At 39.3% G+C, this 23,472-nt stretch overlaps 4 protein-coding genes across 5 annotated transcripts; 2 read left to right on the forward strand and 2 right to left on the reverse strand.

Annotated features, from left to right (window-relative positions):
• The first annotated feature begins 158 nt into the window (after positions 1 to 158).
• LOC114522291 (solute carrier family 49 member 4-like) lies at positions 159 to 9,158 on the forward strand. Of its 2 annotated transcripts, none has more exons than XM_028542950.1 (14): positions 159 to 946; positions 3,913 to 4,041; positions 4,257 to 4,568; positions 4,909 to 4,999; positions 5,122 to 5,364; positions 5,442 to 5,488; positions 5,605 to 6,333; positions 6,570 to 6,626; positions 6,706 to 6,882; positions 6,963 to 7,024; positions 7,310 to 7,377; positions 7,490 to 7,608; positions 7,755 to 7,937; positions 8,094 to 9,158. In XM_028542950.1, exons 1-14 carry the CDS (start codon positions 922 to 924, stop codon positions 8,342 to 8,344), a joined length of 2,493 nt encoding a protein of 830 aa, XP_028398751.1. In that variant the 5' UTR covers positions 159 to 921; the 3' UTR covers positions 8,345 to 9,158. The 2 variants fall into 2 exon arrangements, with proteins under 2 accessions (XP_028398751.1, XP_028398752.1); XM_028542951.1 differs by lacking the exon at positions 159 to 946 and adding an exon at positions 969 to 2,574.
• Positions 9,159 to 9,245: 87 nt separating this feature from the next.
• On the reverse strand, positions 9,246 to 16,955 carry LOC114522289 (metastasis-associated protein MTA3-like). The gene is made up of 21 exons (XM_028542944.1): positions 16,623 to 16,955; positions 15,405 to 15,472; positions 15,208 to 15,301; positions 15,002 to 15,131; positions 14,858 to 14,921; positions 14,629 to 14,746; positions 14,448 to 14,550; positions 14,270 to 14,369; positions 14,047 to 14,164; positions 13,863 to 13,933; positions 13,714 to 13,788; positions 13,464 to 13,522; positions 13,253 to 13,374; positions 12,975 to 13,088; positions 12,653 to 12,730; positions 12,457 to 12,521; positions 12,137 to 12,353; positions 11,505 to 11,870; positions 11,315 to 11,404; positions 10,691 to 11,120; positions 9,246 to 10,532 (listed from the first exon to the last, which is right to left on the reverse strand). Exons 1-21 carry the CDS (start codon positions 16,660 to 16,662, stop codon positions 10,079 to 10,081), a joined length of 2,976 nt encoding a protein of 991 aa, XP_028398745.1. The 5' UTR covers positions 16,663 to 16,955; the 3' UTR covers positions 9,246 to 10,078.
• Positions 16,956 to 18,415: 1,460 nt separating this feature from the next.
• Positions 18,416 to 21,757, reverse strand: LOC114522417 (protein FAM161B-like). The gene is made up of 5 exons (XM_028543091.1): positions 21,235 to 21,757; positions 20,809 to 21,053; positions 19,770 to 20,647; positions 19,346 to 19,552; positions 18,416 to 18,929 (listed from the first exon to the last, which is right to left on the reverse strand). The coding sequence occupies exons 1-5, from the start codon at positions 21,755 to 21,757 to the stop codon at positions 18,575 to 18,577; spliced, it is 2,208 nt and encodes a 735-aa protein (XP_028398892.1). The 3' UTR covers positions 18,416 to 18,574.
• A 308-nt stretch (positions 21,758 to 22,065) lies between these two features.
• On the forward strand, positions 22,066 to 23,463 carry LOC114522313 (protein cornichon homolog 4-like). Its single transcript, XM_028542976.1, has 5 exons — positions 22,066 to 22,236; positions 22,350 to 22,418; positions 22,666 to 22,778; positions 22,861 to 23,001; positions 23,142 to 23,463. The coding sequence occupies exons 1-5, from the start codon at positions 22,159 to 22,161 to the stop codon at positions 23,179 to 23,181; spliced, it is 441 nt and encodes a 146-aa protein (XP_028398777.1). The 5' UTR covers positions 22,066 to 22,158; the 3' UTR covers positions 23,182 to 23,463.
• Positions 23,464 to 23,472: the final 9 nt, after the last annotated feature.

Consider the following 23,472-nt stretch of genomic DNA (forward strand, 5'->3'; position numbering starts at 1 on the left):
AGGGTGTATTGGGATATGATTCATGTGTGGTATTTAGATCTTGGTAGATTTGGGATTCTGCGAAGTCTTATTAAATGCAGGAGAAGAAACCTTTTCTTTCAACTGTTTTTACAGCCCTCAGTTTAAGTAAACATTTACCTCGAGTCTCGTGATTATGAAACATTTGCGTCAAACCGTTCGAGTACTGCCACTAAGAAGCGTTTGGCAAAACTCTCCACTGACAGATTCTTTGACGGTCAAGGTAAGTTACCAGATTCTCTATCAACAGTAGATGCGGCAGTTTGGAATGAGGTCATAGGGAGCAAGCTATCAATAAACAAACAAAGAAAACACGCCAAGACAGATTTCAACATTAATAGGACACGGAATTCTGCCAATCGGTTTTGCCCACTCAAGCTTGACCTTCCGGCGTCTCATACCAGGAGCTGGATTAAATGTCGAATTACGTGAGCTTTCAATTTGCAACAACTTTTGTTCCCAAAAGCTGCTCTTCTATTGTTGCATGGCGTTTGGCCATTATTACTTAACAAGGGTGGTGTTTGGTGCAACAGCAGCAGAAATACGAGGAATGAAGAATAAAAACAGTCTTGGGCACTGAAATTTGATATATGAAAGTTTGATTACTGAACCATATGATCTGGTGACTTGACACAGGCCCTGATGGTTTTGATTAGTGGCATTCAAGGGCAAGGTCAGTCAGTCGCTTGAACGCACACGTTTGACGCATATTTACAGACCTGTTCCACGAACGAATTTACGACGTTTTTTACGAGTCAACACAAAAAATGACAGAATCAACTTCAACGGAACTTGGAATTTAATATGGGTGGTTTTAAAGCGAACATCGGTGATTTTAAACGATACTGTCGCAAGACGGCCTCATGCCGTGAAGAGTAAATTTCTTTTGGATACCAAATTTCAATGGTCTTTTCGCAGGAACGAGAAGGTAAATTGAACATACTTTTTCAATTTATTATTTTAAATAGTGTGTATTATCGTCGATAAGGACAAAGTTGCGGGTTTAGACTGCGCGGTGTGCGACAATCCTATATAAATTGACTTAATAGGTAATTCTATATTTTTCATATATATCTAGTATATTATAATTCTTTGTCCTACATATTAACTAACCGTATACGACCAATCGTATTTGAAAACTCTCGCAGATTGTGCCAATTTTGCTGAAGTTTAGTAATTTGGTACCAACGATTAGGTGCGCAAAGATTGAATAAAGTCTTAACATACAATGCGTATTAAAAAACTAGCGGATATCAACCTTATTTGAACCGACAGTGGTTAAATTTGAACTGTATCAATCTCGTCTTTGCAGGAATAATTGTACATTATGTATATTAGGCTTTTGTAATAAAAACAGGAAATCGCGACGCGCGGGGGAAAAATAGCCTATGCAGACGATTCTGTGTGTTAAACGCGTGATTTAAACTCGTGCGTGTTGCGTCACTTGTGGTGGAAACTCCGCAATTGACTGTCATCGATGATTATTAGAAAGTATTTGACCCAATGCATATGTGAAATGAGATACAGGAATGAAAGATGTATAAAAATTTACATTGATATTCGTTTCAACACTGTCTGCTCTTGTCTGGCCGAAACGTAGGCGAGAACACGTCATATTCGTTGCAAGAGATTTATTAATACTTTTACGACCATTTTGGAAGGCCTGCTGTATACAACAATTTTTTTTTTTGGAATGACGTCAAGTGATCCTCAAACATACAATATATGTGAAAGAAATAGTCAGCCAAAGGCCAAGACTGCCAAAGGTTCAGCTCGAATAAAAGTTGACAAAAATTCCACGAAACTAAGAGAAACGACTAAGGCAAAATATTTACCTATCTATATTCATCAGCGGGGAGTGGTAATTTTTTATTTTGAAAAACACCACGATATGAAAATCAATTCGCTTTTGTCAAACTACCAATATTTTTATCTCATGTCACCGTCACTTCAATATTCAACACAAAAACAAGATATTGGTCTGTTGAAAATGAAAGAAAAGAAGTTAATGATCACTCCCTCATTCTTTATGCAGAAGTAAGCGAAGATCTTTTTGAAGTTATCTCGTGACCCCCGGATGGCAATTAAATAAACACTTAAGATTTTTAAGCATGATAGGTAGTCATGGGACCACACAGTATAAATATTTGAAATATAAAATCACCATGCAGTTCTTGTAAAATTTGGATAGGCATCGCTGGATATGCATGTATAATCGTTTAGTCGAATGCATACCATGCAAAAACTGCGACATTGCACAACACTGGTTGATAATTTACTCAGTATTGGTGAGTGATCACGTGCACGCGAGCCACGTGAACAACTATATAAGTCATTCGAGCAGGTTTTGAGCCAATCAGAATTGTTACGTCATGTTTAAAGTCCAGTAGAACAAACGGAAGTTGGGTGACCGCAAACAACAACAAAACGCCGAGTCGCTTGCCTGCACGAAAAAGTATTTTTATGGTCTGATTTGTGAGAAAACACAAAGGCTGGAATGATAGAGCAGGCGGTCTTTTGGGAAGCTGTCAGTGTTAAACCTCGTGCAAACAAAAGGTAAAACTATCTCAGCTTTTTTTTTTAATTACTTCAATTTCCATGCATCGCCTATTGTACTATAAACGATGCAGGCTTTGAATATTACGATATTCTCGCCAAGAGTTTGATATCGCGATCCTTAGTGAAGTGTTTTTTTGCTAACCTGTTATTTTTTTACATCCTACCCACAAAAAAAATGTGAATTGCAAACATTAATTGGACAAGTGTTGACTTGTATATCATGTAAGGGTTTTCCCTGAGAAGGCATCTTTACCTCTGGAGGCTTACATCAGCTTACATACCGTTCCAATTTTTTTCTCCTAACAAGCTTAACAATTTAATCAGAGTTAGGTGTAGAAAGAATACAGTACTTAGATTATACATTGCTTAGACTGCTGCATATGGATTATAATCCATCGTTCGCAAAATCTGAAGTTATCAGATATTGTTCTGTACAACCGCCTACGGCTGCGGGAAACCTAAATAGTAAATGAAGAAAAGTGCCTATGGATTGAAGAGTGTGCATTCATCTTTTAACTACTATGGGTTGGCCCTAATAACGCATTTTCGTGCTGAGAGAATATTGATGTTGTTGTATAAAGGAATTATACCGTAGTTTAAGCTGTAGAGTTTGCAGCTGACAAGCTAGTCGAACAGGTACCTTAATAAAGCCACATTGCCAAGCCTGCTTTTTGCCGTTTTAGCTCCAGAATTTTGAGACTAGAGAAAAATTAGGTTGATAAGTGAAATTTGCTTTATACTGCAAAATGGGACAAAGAATATAATCTTGAGATGAGGTTCGTTCCAAATGAATAGATTCTTGATTATTTCGATAATATCTCTGAGTACTTCAGGGCATTCAGACTATAAGATCGATTATTATTTTTGAGTTTCATAATTCTATGCCTTAAATGGCTTAACTTATATAATTTAAAGGGTTTTATATGTTTTTATGCGATCAGAAAGAGTGTTTCTGCAAAAATCTGTGATTATTTATATGTACTCACAAGATCTTTCATTGTAAACAAAGCCTAAATAGGCCATTTGACACAAAGACAAAATGATTTGCATATGCAATATTGAAAAAAAAAGCTAATAAATAAAACAAAAACAATAAGATGATTAAGAACGCTAGGCTGCCAACGGTGACACACTAAAGAGTTTTCTTAATTAATAAAAAACTCGTGATATTCAGCACTGTCTCAATTGGAGCTGTTTAGCATGTAAAAAGCAACGCCGGCATATTGTAAAGGCCTATTTAAACTATACGATGAGTTGTATGCAATTATGAGGGCTGATGGGGGACATTGCATGCAATCACGGAGAGATTTACTGTGGATTTTGAACTTTTTTCAGCTCTGCCAATGGAGGAGGAAGGAGGACAGGATTATCTTCAGGTACCAAGTTTCAACACCCCAATGACTGTGGAGCTTAACGAGGATCCATGGAAACCAATGGCGACGAGAAGGCGATATTCCGATACAGGTATGTTAGCATTGAAAATTATTTGGATAAAGAATATATCTCGCGCACGTTTTGGTCAAGCTCAAGCATAGAATTTCTGAAGACCACATATGTTGACATAGCTAACCATTCTCATCATCACCATCACTAAAACCAACGTCGCTATCATAATCCTGATTATAATTTTTTTCTTTGTTCCAGCACATCCATTACCTTTCAGCTCATTTTTTTTGCAGGATCATCGCTAGCAGCAATATCAAATGGCCACATTGATCATATTCCAAATGAGAATTACGCGCAAGAAAAAGATGAATACGGAATGGATGACGAGAACATCCGCTCTTACAAAAGACGTTTCTACATCCTCCTGGTATTTTCTCTCTCTGCGTTCGCTCAGTATTGCGCGTGGAACGCTTTTGGTCCGATATCAGGAACGGTGAAAGCTGTGTTTGGTTGGGGCAACGCGGAGATTGCACTACTTGCGAGTCTTGATCCTATCACGTATCTTCTTACCATGATATTCTTCTCGTGGATGATGGATGTGAAAGGTTGGTATTTCCCAGTTCACCGTGTACCATATATATATATTTCACTGGTGTACCATATATATATTTCACTGGTGTACCATACATATATTTCACTGGTGTACCATATATATATTTCACTGGCGTACCATATATATATATTTCACTGGTGTACCATATATACATTTCACTGGTGTACCATATATATATTTCACTGGTGTACCATATATATATTTCACTGGCGTACCATATATACATTTCACTGGCGTACGATATATATATTTTACTGGTATGTTCTTCCAGGATGCTGGGGCTGGTACACTAATAAATCAAAATAACCCGTTTCATCGTTCTTCATATACAGGTCTTCGTGTTTCCTTGGTACTTTCTGTTTTCCTCATGTTTATTGGAACTGGTTTAAGATGCGTCACCAGCGATCACAGTACCGCTCTTTGGTAAGAGTCTTTTCAGTTCCTTTTGGTCTCTTCTTAGGTTTTGAATTTGTTGGCCTGCTGCGAGCGAATCTTGCAAATCACGAGGGCAATTTTACTAATTTCCATTGCTTTTTTCAACCAAGGACAATGACTGCTGGGCAATTCTTGAACGGTCTCGCAGGCCCAGTCACGCAAGCAGCCCCGCCATTGCTGTCGTCAGCGTGGTTTCCAAGGAGCGAGCGAACAACGGCGACTGCAGTGGCGTCGCTCTGCGGTTCTCTTGGAGTTGCGTTGTCGTTCGTGATTGGTCCGAACATGGTCGGCGGAGTCGATTTGGACAATTTCCAAACTAGCCCAAGTTTTTCACAACTGACTTCCAATTCCAGGTTCGCCGAGTTGCTAAACAATGCATTCTTTGCCAAATATGTCAAGATCTCGAATTTCTTCTCATTTGCATTTACAGTTTTCTATCCAAAGACCTTTTTTTAAACAATTCCACTCCTCTGTCAGGTATGCTATCAATTGATAAACTTTCTACATAAAATCGACTCATTTTAACTGCCACGACTAGACTTGTTCAAAGGTTAATCGCCATATTTATTCAGTATTTTTCTACTTCCTTTTAGAAACACTATACAGGGATGCTGTACACTACTGGTCGATGGACGAAATTATCCAGCCTTCACCCCAAACATCAAATGATAACCTACACTACATAAAGGATGCTAAGAGCGACCTTAGAGGAACTCTCCGTAGAACTGCACACGTTACTGGCCAAGTTGAGAAAGCTTTAGAATTGAATGGAAATGGTTTTATAGACCTTGGAAATTTTGTTAACACCTGTCTAGGAAAGCCGTCTTCATGTCGTAACGGAATGACGGTGTCGTTATGGTTAAAATATAAACCTTCAGAAAAGCGGCAATATTTTCTGGGAACGAGTGGCACTGATATAAAACAGCCTGGTTTTGTTATCTACCAGGATTTGTATAGTAATGGTAGTAATTATATAGCAGTCAGTGTTCGTACGGGCAAGGCAGCATGGACCACGCACGTGACAGTCCCGACGTATACCTGGACACACGTGCTATTCAGCTGGAGTTCACGTGATGGGCTAAGCGTACACACAAATGGCACACTTGCTAGTAGAGTGGAGGAATTCTCCCCAACAGATTCAATTGAGAATTTTTATACGGTGCTGACATTGGGAAGACCGAATAACGAATATAGACTATCTAGGGCAACCTATGACGAGCTAGCAGTATGGTATTTAGTACTCACAGAGCAGGAGGCCAAGGCGATCTTCGCAAGGTCGTCTGGGACAGATTTCGCTGCACTGGACGCGAGGGTAACTAAAGGTGAGAACGGAATGTTCTAAATGAAATATCACCAGAGTTGGTTTTGTTCGGCATGTGTTGATAAGTCGGTCCAAAATCTTTACCAGCCGACTAATTTGATAAAATATAAACGGGACAAATTTTGAACACGTTATCTTTCAAGCTGGAGATTTCAAATCTTGCGATCGCAAGATGGTGTTATAATTCCGAGTCTGTTTCATGCTATATTAATTCATTGCGTTCTACCATTTGTTCAGAGAAAAATGATTTGCTTCAAAAACGGGAAGATGAAATCATGCGTTTACTGTACATAGGTGAGTGGACTCCCCCGTTTCATTTATATTCCACTACAAATTATTGGCTTAATGTCGCAATTTGTTTTCAATTATCCAGAGTTTGGCGTGATTGCCGTGCTGTTCGTATGCACAGCGGTATATTTCCCAAGCAAGCCTCCCACTCCCCCCAGTCTTTCATCTGCAACCGAGCGAGAGGACTTCAGTGCAGGATTCAAGCAACTTTTACGACACAAGCAGTTTTGGACGCTGGCCATGATCTACGGAATCACCACAGGTAGATGATGAAAAAACAAGTTTTAGAAATTTTGTATTCGTGTAGCAAGCAGTAACCAGAAATCGTCCATCATTTTTCAGGAATTTACAGTGGTTGGGGGGCGTTACTAGCATTGAATCTGGAGGGTTTTAACATTGGACAGGTACGTGCAAATCTGTCCACGAGGTTCAAGTCATCTCACTCAATATTATGTATACAACTGAGCAGCAAAAAAATGATATGTGGTGATCTTACCTTGACGAGGATTTCTTTGCTTTGTTTTCATTCGACGATGTCTAAAACAAAGAATTTGCATTTGAGCAAAGGCTAAATCGTCGTATTAGTCCCTTCACACGACTCACCAAAATAGATTCTCAGCGATTTTGAGTGAAATTCATCGCAGTTCTTCTTGTCCCAGAAATAAAACGATTCGTAATTTTCTTCCCAGAATCAAGCAGGCTGGATCGGTTTCTACGCCACAATTGCTGGTATCAGCGCTGGAATATTGCTTGCCAGGTAATCACCGAGAGAAAAAATAGCCTTCAGTAAAGAAATTTCTCTGCAGTATAAGTGAAGCTTTGCTTCATCACTTTCAAAAACGTTCAACACATGCATTTCTTACTTGTAGATTTTCCGATTTCTTTGGCGGCAACATCAAACGACTACTTCTGTTTCTTTTCGTCTGTTCTTCGGCGTCATTTCTCTGGTTTTCGTTGCTCTGCTTGAGAATAATTCCATTCTCTGAAGGTAAGTAACCATAGCCACCTGGCACCAATCCCATGCGGACTCGCTCGGCTTTATTTATAGTTATTTAAAGCGTTGGTACCAGGCTTCCCTTGTCCCCGTATCTTCCCTTTAATACTCTTCCTAATTTCATAATTCTTACCTTGCAGCATCACTTTATCCGTCCAGCATCATTGGTGGTTTCAGTATAAGTGGTACAATTCCGCTATTCTATGAGCTCACCGTTGAATGTACTTACCCCATTTCTGAAGGCGTCACTACAGGAGTACTCACGCTTGTGAATAACATCTGGACTGTCATATTTCTTCTCGTTGTCATGATACCTGGAATAGGTAAGCCAGTGCCGAGAACCTCTATATACTAAATGGTCCAATCATATCAGCTGATCTGAACTGGCGGGAAAAGACTGTAACTAGTTGTCAAATAAAAATCCCTTCAAATATTCGTTTGAAATAACTTATTACTATTTCATCTTTTTTTCTTTTCAGGTACGATATGGATGAACTGGGCGTTATTCGCTTCGTGCGCGGGTTGTATTCCAATATTGCTCATGTTTAAGGAACGTTATGGTAGGCTCATTGTCGATGCTGGTATTGAAGTGAAGGTCGCAAACGGCAGCGATGATGAATTAGAAGATGATGGATTCAAGACGAGAAGAGTCTTTGCATCAACACTGTCAATGGCTGGAGTAGATCAATTCATGGACAGACTTCATAAATCAAAAGAATCAAAACTATGAAAGTCAAGAATGAAGGGTTCAGGATCACACCCAAAGTCAAGATCAACAAGACGGACTTTATCAAAGATAAACGAACTACGAATGTAGGGGCTAAAGGAATTAAAACATTTAATGTTTAACCATAGTGCCTTCAATCATCATACCCCAAAGATTGTCTGGATGAGAACCAAAAATCATGGTCAGAAAAACTCAATCAACTTGTCCGTTTAACTCCACTTCTAACTTCTCCCAAAATTCACAATGTAGTTCCAATAAGTATTAATGATTATTAGGAAGGGTAGGATGTTCAAAACCCTTCGTAAACAATCCCATTTCTTTCACCAACACATGACAACAGCAAAAGCAATATAGCATCAAATGTCGTATAACAACTGCCTAAAATAAACAAAGTGTTTTTGTCTATGGCAATTGTCTTAGGCAGTTGTTATACCACATTTGATGCTAAGTTGTACAGATTTAATTATTTCGATAATGCATGGTGCGGGTGGGCACGAAATATAATCATTTTAAATCCCGGTCCTTTTTGACTTGGCACAAAGTCATCATAATAATCATGTTCCTTCGGGAAAGCGATTTCACTCGAATCTGTCGCTTTCGTCCACGAAGTTCAAAATTGAAAGGTATTTAAAAGGCAAGCCGCAAAATGTCTTGAATTCTCGATGACTTATTTTTCTTTCGTCAACGTTTCAAACCCCTATGTCCAATTTTCGCTTTAGTTTGACCATATGCATAACAGCATAAGGTCGGAAAATCATTGGTTTTTTGATAACGAATAACCTAAAATATTTCAGAAGCCATGTTCTTGTATTTTGTTTTATTCCGTTACGCTGTAACGAGCCGAGCTTACTTCACACACACACAACAGACTTCTGGGGTATTTCTAATCATAAACGTAAATCATTTCACGGTTGTACGTAAAAGATAAAATGAATAAAATTGTGAAATATTCAAAATTCAACACAAGAAAATTCAGCAGAGAAGGTTATCCAGTCTATTTTTCTTTGAGATGAATACATGACATTGACAGTAAACTGAGCACGCTCACGATAATTATTACAACTGGTATTATAAACTATGTACACTAGTCGAAAACTATACCGTATTCAAAGTGATTTATTCCCAAACCAAGCACAGAAGCCCCGTGTAACCGGTTTTATGCTAGTTCCACTTCGTACCCAGGGCCTTCGCGCTTACGCCTCTTAAGATGGAACAGCCGGAATTGAAAATAAACATTTCAATCTCAACATTCTTTCTCACAGTGCTCATGAGTCGTGTTTTAGTCGAAATAGATATAACTACTTGCGTCCTTATCATTGAATACTTGTAAAAATACTTCAATTTGCCGTCGCCTTTTACATAAAACTTTAGTACACAAGTTTCTTTATTGCTTTGGGGCCTTTGTGAGTTCAATACGAAACGCGAAAGTTTCCTTGCTCGGTTTTGAGTTCCTCTCAGGTTTGAGCGCGGACAGTTGATATCTTTGGAAGGTAACTAGTCCATCAATGAACTTCAAGAGGTCATGGAATGCTCACTAGGAGTGTATCCCCAGAGCTTTCTGAGGCGAATTTCCCCAGAGGAGATTGCTCACGAGAAAACAGCGGTAACGAATCACATGATAGGAACATGGAGTAAAGAAAAAGAAGCGCTGTAAACTCCTACGAAGAGCGTTTTGCATTTTAATACGAACAGTCGAACACCATCCAAATCCAGTTTCTGGGAACAGATTTTTTAACGTCAGTCGTCAATCACTATAGGCTCGTCCACATTTGTACCTCCAATACCCCCCTGTTTCCCAGATTCGTCCTGACCTGCAAGTACGCCACCACCTGCAGCCACAGGCCCTGCGGTAGTAACCTCTCCATTATTTGCAGGCAAACCAATGTTCTCAGCAATCCCCGTTACGGGGGGCGTTATACCCTGTCCTTTAACAGGGGGTTTCTCGTCATTCATATTAATCCTGGGTGTTATGGCCTCGGCCAACTCGTTCTTTACCGGAGATGGAATTTTCCCATCGGTCAGAAGGTGATCGGATTTCGTCGGAGTCCCCATGGGCGTTTTATCTTTGCTTTTTCGTGGTTTTCGTACACGATAAATGAGCTCTCTCAGTTCTGGAGGACATCTCACTTCCACCCATGGTTTTCTGGGCAAACGACGCTTTACTTCGTCAGCTATACTCTTTCTTGCTGACCTGGTTGGAAGGGAATACAATTTAGGTGAAACATCCGTCTATTTGCACACAACGGTTTAGGCAACTAGAGCTAACAGTAATCCAATTCAATAGTTTCTAAGAAATGAAGATAATTTCTAAGAAAAATGAAATTTCTAAAAAAATGTTGTCTTCCTCACCTCATCACCTTTGTTGCACTAAAAACAAATTCCTCAGGTGGATCTATAAACTGAGGCTGTCTGGTCGGAGACGACCGGCCCCGAGACTTATTTTGACCATTTACCGCTGTATGGTTTTTCATCAAGGGCGCGGACAACTTCCGGTTCAACCCAGGCCCCGAAACAGGGCTCCCTAACTGCTGCTTAGGAGGTTTAGAGAGGGGTTGGGTGAGAGGGAGCGAACCGGGAGCCTGGGGAGGTGATTTCAAACCTGGATTGGTGTATGACGTCACGGTGTGTTCAGCGTAAGGCGCCATCTTGGTGACCCCAGGCCCCATGCCCGGGTTGACGTCACAGTAAGCAGGATAAGACTTTTGTTTTGGAGGCCCAGACCCCTGTGATGGTTGGTAAGATACGGCGTGAATCGTCTGCATGTGATGAGAAAGACTCGCTGGAAACGAAGAAAGCGTGCTCAGAAAGTGACGTAAATATATCACAAGGGTATTGGTTATAGCCTTATAAATGAAATACGCAATATAATATGTTCACGTTGTATAATCCATAGCTTCTTGCCGGCGGCTCGATTAGGGGATATCCGTGAAAGAAATGCCACGATCAAAATGGATGTTAGTCATGTTACCCTACCTTGATTATGAAGTACTTTGCCACAATGCTTGCACTCACAACCTTTCTTTCCGAGAGGCGAGTTACTGACAAATCTTTTCGTGGCGGGACCTGAAAGTTGAATAATTGTTGAGACCACTTATTCCTCTTCGGCTGGTAGTACAATCACAATGACGAGAAAAATGATAATATGGTTCATTTCATAACCTACCATCTAAACCGTTCTGATGAGGATTGATGTTCTCCAAAGACCTCTTCCGCGACAGCATGTGTTTCGATGAATGTGCCGGGCGTGGCTCTACGACCTCGTTCACATTGACCTGCGGTACATACAACCGAGGCGAGTGAAGCATCTTACGAGTTGGTGACGTAATCGGTGATGGATGCATCCCTGATGTGGACTTTGACCTAGTCTTTGTCACGTGCGTTGAAACTTGAGGTGTGGCCGTGACGTCACTGGTTACTTTGGGTGGTCTGGTTTTCAGGACTTCGACTATGCTTTCCAGCGGTTTTCGTTGTTTTATTTGCCTTTTCGCGATAATGTTCTCGGCAACTTTCCGGGAAATACGGCTGACACCTAGAGCAACACACGAGAGAGTCGTTTACGTACATCAACAATTGGAAAAGCCAATATTGACTGGACAAAAAAAACTTCCCTATCTAAGCTTGGTTTTCAGAACGAGAACATCAGTTGTATATGGGCAAAGAAAACCAGAGGTTTTATAAGAGGTTTTTCTCAGACTTGTTTACATCAAGAAGAGAATCGCATTCAAAATCGGAGCAAAAAATCCGAGTGTATTCAACGGGCGCATTGGAAGAAAATGATCTAGTCAAAATACTCACATGCTTGCCGCACATCGTTGATTTCTAGACGATCGTTAAACACGCGTGCAAGATGCGGAAACTTGAGGAAATCCGGACACAGATATCGTGAGATCTTCGTGAGAGGAAGAACCTTCATGAAGAACGCTGGCTTTGGCTTCGCATGAGGTGGACTGCGAGGTCTCAATGAATGACAGGACGACAAGTGTCGCGTTAGGTTGGCTTCTGTGTTAAACGTCTGTAAAGATGACAAACAGAAGATGATATTGGGGCATTCGAAACTAGTGGTGGTAATATATATAATAATGTATAAAGGAAGCAAAGATTATGGCTTTGCTTACCTTATCACATGCACTGACGAAGCATTTGAAAGGCTTGTGAGTCACCATATGGTTAGAAAGAAGTGCTAAATAATAATAAACACAATAATAGCTTGTTGTTAGAAAACGAGTTCTTGAATGACACCCACGACCGAAGCCGGAAAAAGCGACCACAATGAAAAGGTGAAAGATGGAAAAATAGAGAAACGTTGATTACCTGCTCTGTTGAACACTTTCCCACAAATACGACAAGTGTAACGAACTTCTTCCCCAACCCTTCGACTGGAAAACCCATCTGAAACAAATTAAAGGTAAACAAATGAACAAAACAACAAATTCTATGATACTTCTATTATACTTCTTCTAGTTATACCACTTCGATAAGCTTTGAACATTTCACAACTGTCTACGTATGAGATATGAAGACGTGAAATAAGAATCCTGACTACAGTGGCAAGAGGAACTTCGAGAAATCCTCCCAGCAGTTTGGAGGACTAGGGCAGTTTTTCTCGTCGTCAATGTATTATCAAGGTGAATACCTGGTTTCTTGAGTCCGCCGTATTTCTTCCAGTAAACCCAGCATACAGAACAAACGTAGTGTTTATACTGGGTGTTTGGTGTGGACCATGGAAACCAGTGAGTTGATGTATTCGCTGAGGAGAATTGTAAAGAAATAAAATTAACTTGAAAGAAGACACGAGAAGGCAAAGAATTGGATTGGATACGGCAAATCCTTAACGGTCAGTTTGAGGAGCGTTTACGGTCGAGACTAGGCCGATCTAGGCAGAAATGGAGCAACCCTTTATCAGTTTCTTACCATAGCAACTTTCACAGGAATATCCCGGAGTAGGTGGTTTGGTAATGACCCCAGGAGGAGGGTAAGGAATTGAATTGACAGATTCCTTGTCACCAGACCCAGTCACACAGGTTGTTCCTGGTCTATACACGACAAAAAGCGAAAGTATTAGTGGTTTTGACAGATCAAGTGTCGAATAGGATGTATTAAGGAGTGTTTCCGTTTAACTTACGGGTTTGAGACGAGGATTTGTTTCAAGTCTGACTCCTTCTCAACACTTTTCATTCTTTTCTACAAGAGAGAAAAACTTTCTGTTATTTTTTTGAACCTTTTTGGAGATTGGGGATGAAAACACTGCCCCAGATTCACACAGACATGGGTTTAATTCCCAACAGAGGAACCTAGTTGCACTCCATTAACATTTTGGGTTAGGTCCTGAAGTCATTCATTCTCAGTCACAGTCCTATAACTCATTTACAAACCTGTCTGACGTATCTATCTGTTGTCTTCCACATATAGTAGTACTCAATGATACTGGAAATACTCTTCCACGGAAGCTAAAGGATATTCCAAACATTTAGCAAAAAATATTTTCAAAGAAAACTTGTGAAGTTTTATGACAACAACTTACAAAGTCCTTTTGAATGTCACTGAAGTCCTTTCCATATTTATTGACAGCTTCTTCAAATAATCCCGCTTCACCTGATTTGAGAATATGGAAACTTGGGGATTAACCTAACAGGCACTAAATCTATGTAGTACATCTGGATGTTTCTGCCGAACGCTACATGATTTCAGAAGTAGACATGTTATACCTGCAGACCATTCTTCCATCTCATCTCGACACAATACAGGACCTCCAGAAGGGACCAAACTCCCAACAGCTTTGCTAAGATCATACGAACTCTTGTGTAGAACACACAGTGCATGGAACTGAAAAACGAGCAGAATCAGTGTCGAAGAAAGTGTCAATTACACAGCTGTGAAAACAACTTTATAATAGGCATGCCATAGATAGATGTGTTTGCAATGGAATACCTGTGTAATATCTCTTGACGCTGCTGCGGCACTCATATGAAGACTTGGTTGTTTTACAGAGCTGCTACAGTCTAGTGCTCTAGCAAAGGTACCAACAGACCTGACAGAGAAACACAAAATGCTCAAGCAACAACAATAAAGCTACCAAAGCCCAAATGGTTTAACTACCAACACTCACCTGGAGACAACGAGGAACTGGTCAACTTCACGGTCTGTCAAGTTGTGATTTGATGTCCAAACCATCGTCTCCAGTTGCGATAAATCTCTGGTATCATCGCTTGCTACAATAAAACACACATGTTCATTTAGAATCTCCAATTAGTCTTCCACTACCCTCAAGCGTAACTTCATCTACATACTGTCTTCAAGCTTCAGGGGGATCGTTGGCTGGTAATTCGAGCCAATTCCAATCTCTCCTTTATCAGCAAGCAATGCTTTTTGTTGCGGGTCGTAAACAAGGCAGTAATAGAACCAATCCTGAAACATCAAGTTAATATTACATAGGAACATAATGATACCCTACTTCAAAAAAACAAAGAGAAACAAAGAAAAGATGCTGATTTTGAAGAAACAGAATGACTCCATTACCTCTTTTCCTGAATATCTTGGTAGAACCTCTGTTTCACAGTAAAGAGTGACCAAACACTTTCCTCTATAAAATTAGCCATGAAAAATGAGTCTGAAGTTGGTGTGTCATTTGGCAGGTCAAATGCAATATATATTCCAACAAACCTTATTTGACTAGCATTTATAGTTTCGTATTGCCTCGATAGAAACAGTTCTCTATGAGAAAGCTGATGCATTTTTACATCGTCTAATTCCCCATCACCCATGTCAATCTCTGCATCTTCTTCTGCAGCACCTGAAAATAATCATATCTGATTATCACACTGATTGGCACATGAGTTTTCTTTCAGTAGTGAAATATGTCAACACACCTGCATGCCTATCAGCTTGAGCGATCAGTGGAGTTGATAAATCACGGCGACGATAAAAACATTGTACTTTCGCTTCAATTTGACCATTTCCCAACTTAAAAGAGACAAAGGTTGTTCACAAAAAGAAAAGGTAACAGTAATGATCTCACACTAGCGATACTGTTTCACATCTCAAATGCTCAACGAAAGGACAATACCTTTGTTAGTTCCTCTATTCTGCGAATTTGATATGGATAAACTGGGGCAGTTTCAACATAAACATAATCTGAAGAAAATATGAAAACTGTTAGTTCTTGGTAATGCTTTGTACGTATAACAAAATTGTTAGATAAACAAAGATGTTGATCCCATTGGCTACCGGACCAATATATTACTCCAGGCCATTTATGAGATCAGTTGGATTATTCTGAATGTTGTAGTATCAGGTTGCAGGGTTGGGTTCTAAGAATTCTAACTGCTTTGTTTTGACAGAAAGTGAATGTAGATAACATCATAGTCGAGAAAATTATGTTAAGATGTGAAGTAATCACTGTTAAAACTTGCTAAATAAAATAATTAACAATGTACATTAACAACCCCGCACCAGAAAGAAAATTTTATTTGTAATTCCTATCAGCTTATCGTCAAAAATGGTTTATAATGCGGATCTGGGGGTGAACTTATAGTTTCCACAAATAGTGTACAAATTTCATTAGGATAACATCCAATATTCCCTAAGTTTATATGGAATCTTTAGGGAATTCACAATATGCGATGATGATGTAGTTTTATAACATTCCAGACAAATTTGGATTTTTACGCCATCTTGTACAGTTTTGCTTTAACCTGGTGAGCTTCTAAAACTGGAATCAAGAAAATAGCGAAAGGGTACAAGCCTTTTGTAACAGGCCAAATTCATCTGGTATGAAGAGGTAGGGATGAAGGTAAAAACCTAACATTAACACACAAATACAAAAAAATGTACACACAAAATAATAGAATATAAATTATTACAAATCATCTTAATCTTAAACCATCAAAAATTCTCAATAAGTAATACCCTAATATACGTTTTTCACCCACAGGAATACATTTGGTTAAAATTGTACAAAACTTGCTGATTTTTTTCAAATTCAGCGCTAAAAACGCGAAGCAAAACCCTTGGACAGATTTGATCCGGTATCAACCTAAAGCATTACTACGTCTACCGGTTTAATAGGAGGGGTAAAACTTGTGAATTTGTGAAAAAAAACAACGAATGTGTATTCATTTGGTGTAAATTCATCGCAAAACTTATTACACTAGTAAGAAGTTATGATTTAGGCATCCTCTGCAGTCTGCGTAATGTAGAAGATCAGTTTAGCGGAGGGCCACCTCGACCGCCGGCCCTCTCGTGGTCAGGAAATTCTGACAATTTTATGAAAAACTTTACTCACCCCCAACTCGATAAATCCGTGAATTTGTATTCGCCGACATTTTCAATGCGTTGAGTTGTTCACGCCAAGGCGACGTGACCAAAATAGAAGTTGAAGGAAAGCAGTCTACGAACGAGGCATTTCAATGATCTACGCACACACACCACACTTTTCAATCGGCCATTATTGTTCACTCTCTACCACACTCGCATACCGAACCACGCTTCACGATTTTCCCTCGTAGCACCTTCGTGACAGGCCGTAAAATGGACGCCTCAAATAGAAAGAAAAAATCCAATCAAACTTTTTTAGGAAAACTCGCCTCAAGTTCTGATAACTTGCGCATTCAATCCTACACACTCTACGTAATAAATTCCATGCATTTTGTACACGAAAACTACCTAGCGTTACTTATATTTTATGTTTAATTTTGCAACTGCATCACGTGATCGTCAAAATAGTAATTCCGAGCAGCTCCGACGAAGAGCGAACATCGTTCACACCAAAAAGTAATGACATGAATTATTCATTGCTTTTAAAACATAAACTTCAATTTGGGAAGATAAATCGTTTGGAAAGCAAAATATCATACTCATTAGTCATATTTGTGTTCATACACTTGCTCTTCGTGAGAAAATTGAAAATTGGTTGATTCAATCTGACCGTTTTCGGGGGCGCCATTTGGGGGTTTTCAAAACCGGTTGGCGGTAAATATGGGGAGTCCTATCGGAAACAAAGGGGCTGTGACACATTTGAATATATTTACAATACAACAATGTTAACGACATGTGTGACACGACCGAACTTTATCGTTGCGCGTCTGTCAGTTTGTCTCCCCGGACTACCATTGGGAAACTTTCCATCAGTTAATTCAACGTTAAGTTTCAGTTTTATTGAATGAAAAACAAATCATCTTCTTTATGCAAAGGAGAACAAACATACAACGCCTTCGCAATGTGACATCTGGCTAAACTGGTTCGGCAATCCGGTTTGACCGGTTCATTCGTAACGAGCTGAAGGCATACAGTCGAGGCTGTGACGTAAACGGAGACAAATAATGATCATTTGTTTTGATCAATTTTGGCCATGATCAATTTACATTTTATGAATCGGAGATGATGGTTTGTTAGTTGAGGCAAACCTGAGGAACTGAAAAATATTTATTACCTTTCGTCTCTGAGATATCGGTAATGATTGATAAATTTGATAGGTAGTCATATCAACAATAATTTCGTGATTTATCGATATGCAACTAACGTTCTGTCTCGGAAAGAGTTAAGTACGTTGAAATGTATCTGGGCAGTCTGGGCAGTTTCCGCACCTGCGATTTAAACCGCGGGTCGGTAACTTAATGGGTTCAATAATTTAAGTTAAAGCCACGTAAGCCTATATACAAAGAAGCATCAACGTGATACATCGAATATGCAAATCATTCACATATTTGGTGTACATCTCTTGACACCTCTTGGTCAATTTTATTCCATGGTTGACTTGGTTGTAAAAGCCGCGGGTCAAGTCAACACCAGAAACATGAATTAAGATTTTGCGAAGTTGGAAGTTAATAACTGATACAATCTCTTTATTAGTGATTCACTGCACGTCTCAAAACGTAAGCTATTAGTAGTGCATGTTACCTTGGTAGTTCAATAATGTATCAAAACCTTCTTTCAGATTACGCGGGATTCTATCGACTAACCCTATTTCTAACACCAATGAACGGTGTTTAGGATAATAGAAAAAAACTTGAAAAGTCATCATCTCATTTGAAAGGTTCAAAAATACACTCGAAATTTAATGTTTTACAATTGTTGGAAGCTTTCACTTTCAAAAACGGCAAATCACCAGACCAAAGTTCTATTAAAAAACTTGAGTTTTATTTCGGAGTTGAACAGACACCGATAGACGTAGGCTTTGGCTATCTAACATTCAATTGCATTATATACATATTACAGTTATTTGTCTCGAAATATTACTTAGTCATCCTCGTACTCCTGATCTGAGACTACCCCATGACTATTCTCAGACCCGGATCGAGCGGCATGATCACTCAAAGGATACTCGTCATCATCACCATTGCGTCCCTCGAGATCCCCAGCACTACCGTCGCTGTCGTCAGCATCGATGATGTTACCATCTTTGGTTACCAGTCTGCTCACGAGATGATCATCCACGCCAGCGTCTCGCAGTATCTGTTTGTATTTCTTTTCTGCCTTTCTCCTGGCGTTTTCCTGCGATTCTCTTTCGAAGAGGAGAGGTCGTTGTTCAACGCGGCGATTCATCTCAGCCAGTTCATTCTCGTATTCCTCTTGACGGACGCTTTCACTTTCCCTGTGAATAAAGTTGCACGCATTGAGATAAGTTATTGAAGAAGGTTATGAAATGAAAGACAGGCTAGCTAACTATATGCATGCACAAATGAATGACAAAAACAAGACTCTCGTGAGAGTAATTGGATGGATAATATCACGTGTCGGGTGAACAAAACTATTTTGGAACTAATTGAAAGACTGGAGCAACATGTTGAATGTAAAAGTGCTCGCTTTCATTCCAAGTTATCCAAAGACCATATTACACTATACAGTCGATGCATTAGCACAGCACCGCTTAGGTGTCCGTCCCAAGGCTATCCTATTCATCAGATCATAAATTTTATGAATCTTCTTTTCAAATGAACATCGATATGACAGACTTATTTATTTCTAGGTGAAAACTCTCTACTCCCCATACAACCGCGTGACACGTACTTGAAGCTTTTCAATTTCTGTTTGCTGCTGTTCCTCAGCTGCCAAGAATGATCGTTTGCCATCGCTTTCACCGTGACTTGAGAGCGAAGTTCTTTCTCGCGTTTCTGCCTCGCTCTTTTTGCTTTCAACGTTTCATCATTTTTCTGTTTCTGTACTTCCAAGCTCTTCCTTACGGCGCTGTCCCGAAGCCGTACCGACTCTGTGGTTCTGAAAAAAGAAATCAAATTTTTGCGTATGAAATAACAGAAAACGCAAAAGTCAATTTGCTTGCGATCAATTTCTTTGCAATAACAAAATTCTTTGCAATTTTACGTCCTTGCCAATCACCTCTACCACACCCCGTTTCCCCGAGAGGCCTGAGTTCCGTATAACGTAAGGTATTTTCTTTCGTTCTAGGTATACGACGATTATCAATATATCTCACCCGAATGGCAGGGTATCCTGGGACGATGACAACCGTGCGCTGTAAGGTCTATTCTGTCTTTTTCGCGGGACACTAGGTGAATCCCCAACGCTGCGACTTAAGTTCTCCATGGATCGTGCACGTATCAAAGTGCTCTTGGCTCGAGGTATATGCGCCGTCTTCAAATGAAATGGTTCGACCACAGTCGGTTGTCGTTCTTTCTTGCGTTTCCTCAGCTCTTTCTCAAACTCCCAGTGCAACGCGTCGAAGTCGGGCACATCCGGATTGATGTTCGGTCGAAATTGCGACTTTTGCTCGCGAGATTTGCGACACTTTTTGCGCGATTTCGCCGCAGCTGTGACGTTCTCCCGCGCCTCCATGCTCGGGGGTAAACGAGACTGAGCAAGCAGCTCAGCTGCGCGAAGTTTTTTCCGTATCTTCCTGTATTCATCTTCTTCCGTCTGCCTGTCCGCAAGGGTGAGATCGTCCTGGTGTTTTGGTGGTGGTTTGGCCTTGAACGAAGCACGCTTTGTCTCTTCTCTTGCCTTCTGCTGTTCAGCCTTCCTTCGTTCCTCTTCCCTCAAATGCTTCTTCATTTCCTCGCGTTTAACAAAGCTGAATGGTTTCTCCGTCGCCTTCAGGATGGCCTTGTTGATGTCGCGAATATGTTCGCTCCTTCGTTTGTTCTTGTCCATAATATCATCGTACAAAGGCAGGAATGTCGTCGCTGGGACAGGCTGGGCTCGGAATTTTTTCTTTAGTTCCACCTCTTCCATGGATTTCTTGAGAACCAGTTCTTCCTCAAGCATTTGCATGGAACGCGTCTTTCGTTTCTCTTTCGTCGCCTCCCGTAAAGTCATCGTGAATGGTTTAGGCACTGTGATTGATGGAGTCCATTCCTTGAAGATTGCAAACTTTATGAGCCAATTGAAAAAAAGCCAATTTATTATTGAAAATAAGCCTAGTGGACCTTAATAGAGCTTTGTAATTTTTTTTGCTTACAAAATCAACATTTTGTTTCTGAAGAGTTCATTCTTATATCTAAAAGTCATACATCTACCTTTTCTTTTGCCATTTTCTCTGTTTCCCCTGCAGGTGCTGTCTCAAGAGTGTCATCATCAACAGCTGTGTAATCTTGAACTGAGAAATCCTTCCATAAATGTTCAACCATATCCATTGTTGCAGATCTCTTGGGGAACAAAGAGCTTGAGAACTCTTCAGGAGTGCTCGGTGATGATGCCTTTTCTTCCATTACAACTTCATCTTCACTTTCATCAAACGACTCATCACTTTCATCTCTATCTTCTGCAGTCAAACATTACAAAAATCATTCAAGATATAATAGAATCATAGCGCTATAATCAATTGCGTGCAAGGGAGGAGGTAGAAATTTTCCAGGGACCACCCGGTCCACTCCCTACCCCTAAATGTAGTTATTCAATGGTAAAATAATAAAAATATAATGTACCAAAATTTCATTTCATACCTACTGAACCATTTGTTAGATGAGAGAGATCTTTGACGAAATCACGAGTGGAAGACTTTGGATTTTTACCATGCGACTTATCCATATCACGTTTCTCCATAATATTTGCAGTACTATTCGATTCGCTTAGTCCAACTCCTTCTTGAAAACCCTGCCATTGAAAACTCTTTTCCTTTCTTAATTCGTTATAATATTTCGTCTCCAGAAATTTCAAAGTCTTTTTATGTTCCTCTCGCAATTTTAATAGATTCTCATAGAACTGTTCTTCGCTGACATCGTCACCTGCTTCAAAGCTTTGTATAAATTTATCTCGGCCTTTGTTGATATGTCGCTTGCGGCCAGTTGAACTACGAGTTTTTCTACGATTTCTATCATCCAAGGACACTTCGTCGCCTTCGGAACTTTGAGAAAACGATGTTTGTTCGTTAATTTCCTTCATGCTGGCCGGCATGTCGGTGTTTGAGAGCCTTGGAGCTTTATAACAATTGTTCTTGACAACGGCAAAAGCGTGAGTGGTCGCCATGTTGGTTTCAAATTTTAGCGAAAAAAAATTCAAAATAAACCACTAAAATTACAACGACAGGATTATGTAACAGAGGGGAAGAAGGTAAAAATTTTAAAATTGCATAAATCGGTAAATATTTATAAAACTGTTAACACGAGATTCATAAACTATTTTATACAATTCAGTACATATTTAGTATGCAAAAAACATCCGAAAAAAATTAGTTTAGGGATATATTTAAGGCATTTTTTATTGGTAACTCACCCCTCCCCAGAGGGTAGCGCGCCTTCAGCTGGTCAAAATTTTGTAAAATTGCAGACCCGGTTCATTCGAAAATGCAAAATATTTGACAACCTCTTTGCGCTTGGTCGGTTAAAAAACAGCATAAACAAGCAGAAATTTCGGCCTTCATAACAAAGATGTTGCTCTCTGATACTTATTTATTTATATTCTCACTTGTTGACGCCGCTGGATTACTATTTCTCACAGTATTTTTTGTATCCTTGTACCAATGAGTAATGCATTGTTTTTCACTATTTGTGAAATATGTTTTTATGAAATATGTTTGACATTTATATTTTAAACATATAGCGTCCTTAGCATTCTGTAGATTATCAATCTATCGGATTTAGAATGCGATTATATCAATGCAACAACGTGCTGTGAAAGGCTGAACAAGGTAGGATATTTATAATTTTTTTTAGGTTTAAAAGGGATTTATAGCTAGAAGAATTGGAAGTGGTTGATATGCCTGGGTAGTGGGTACATATTGCGAGTTCTATGACATAAAGGAAGAGCATTCCTATAGCATTGTAATACATGATCTTTTATGATATATGTCTATACTTAGATGTCACAGAATATCTAAGATTTTTCCTTAAAATAAATCACCATTTGTAACCTGTTTTAAATTCTTTCTTTTATAGTTTATAATTCCAGAAATTATTGCCCAGTTATACTTGCCTGTGATGTTTCTCATTCATTTTCACTGGATTTACTTCGTTATAACATCTCCAATAGCTGCATGGCTGATATATCGGTAATATATATACAATATTTAAGACTCTGTTTTACCGTAGTGTTACTTACTCTTAACCCACAAAACTTGTTTATTTTCTTAGATATCTGAATAAACCCTCAGGCAATGTTGGCATCTATGATCCAGCAGAAATTCATAATAGGAGTGAACTAAAAGGTTTTCTAAAAGAGTCCATGGTTAAACTAGGATTTCATCTCATCTCATTCTTCCTGTATTTATATAGGTAAGTAACTGCTTGTCTAGAAAACAGTAACCTTTTGCAGAGTCATTCAGAACTTGGCAGAACACCTTCATTGATGTCCTGTGTAATTAGTAGTCTCAAAGAAATGTCCTTCTCACTTACAGATATTATTTCTTTTGTAGCATGATTTCTGTCCTGATTGCCAAGAAAGATAAATCATAAAATAACGTTCCTGTTTTGCCTTCATCAAGTTGAACAATAAATATTGAAATCTTCATTTAGAAATAACGGAATGTAATATTGCACTTAGGGACTGTACACTATTATAATTGAATTTTGTGTTGCATTTTTATGAAAACGAACATCTTGTTTGCAAATCTTCATCACCAATGTGTTTGTATTTGTCAAGAAATGGTGAAAATGTGTTGTAAATAAAGCTAAGCTTAGCTATCCATATTTATAAAATTATTCAGCTGTATATTTTATGCTGGTGTAGGTATTAAATATTTGTAA

The sequence above is a fragment of the Dendronephthya gigantea genome, unplaced genomic scaffold, assembly GCF_004324835.1.
Source record: "Dendronephthya gigantea isolate DGI-Jeju-01 unplaced genomic scaffold, DenGig_1.0 000022F, whole genome shotgun sequence".
Lineage (NCBI taxonomy): Eukaryota > Metazoa > Cnidaria > Anthozoa > Malacalcyonacea > Nephtheidae > Dendronephthya > Dendronephthya gigantea.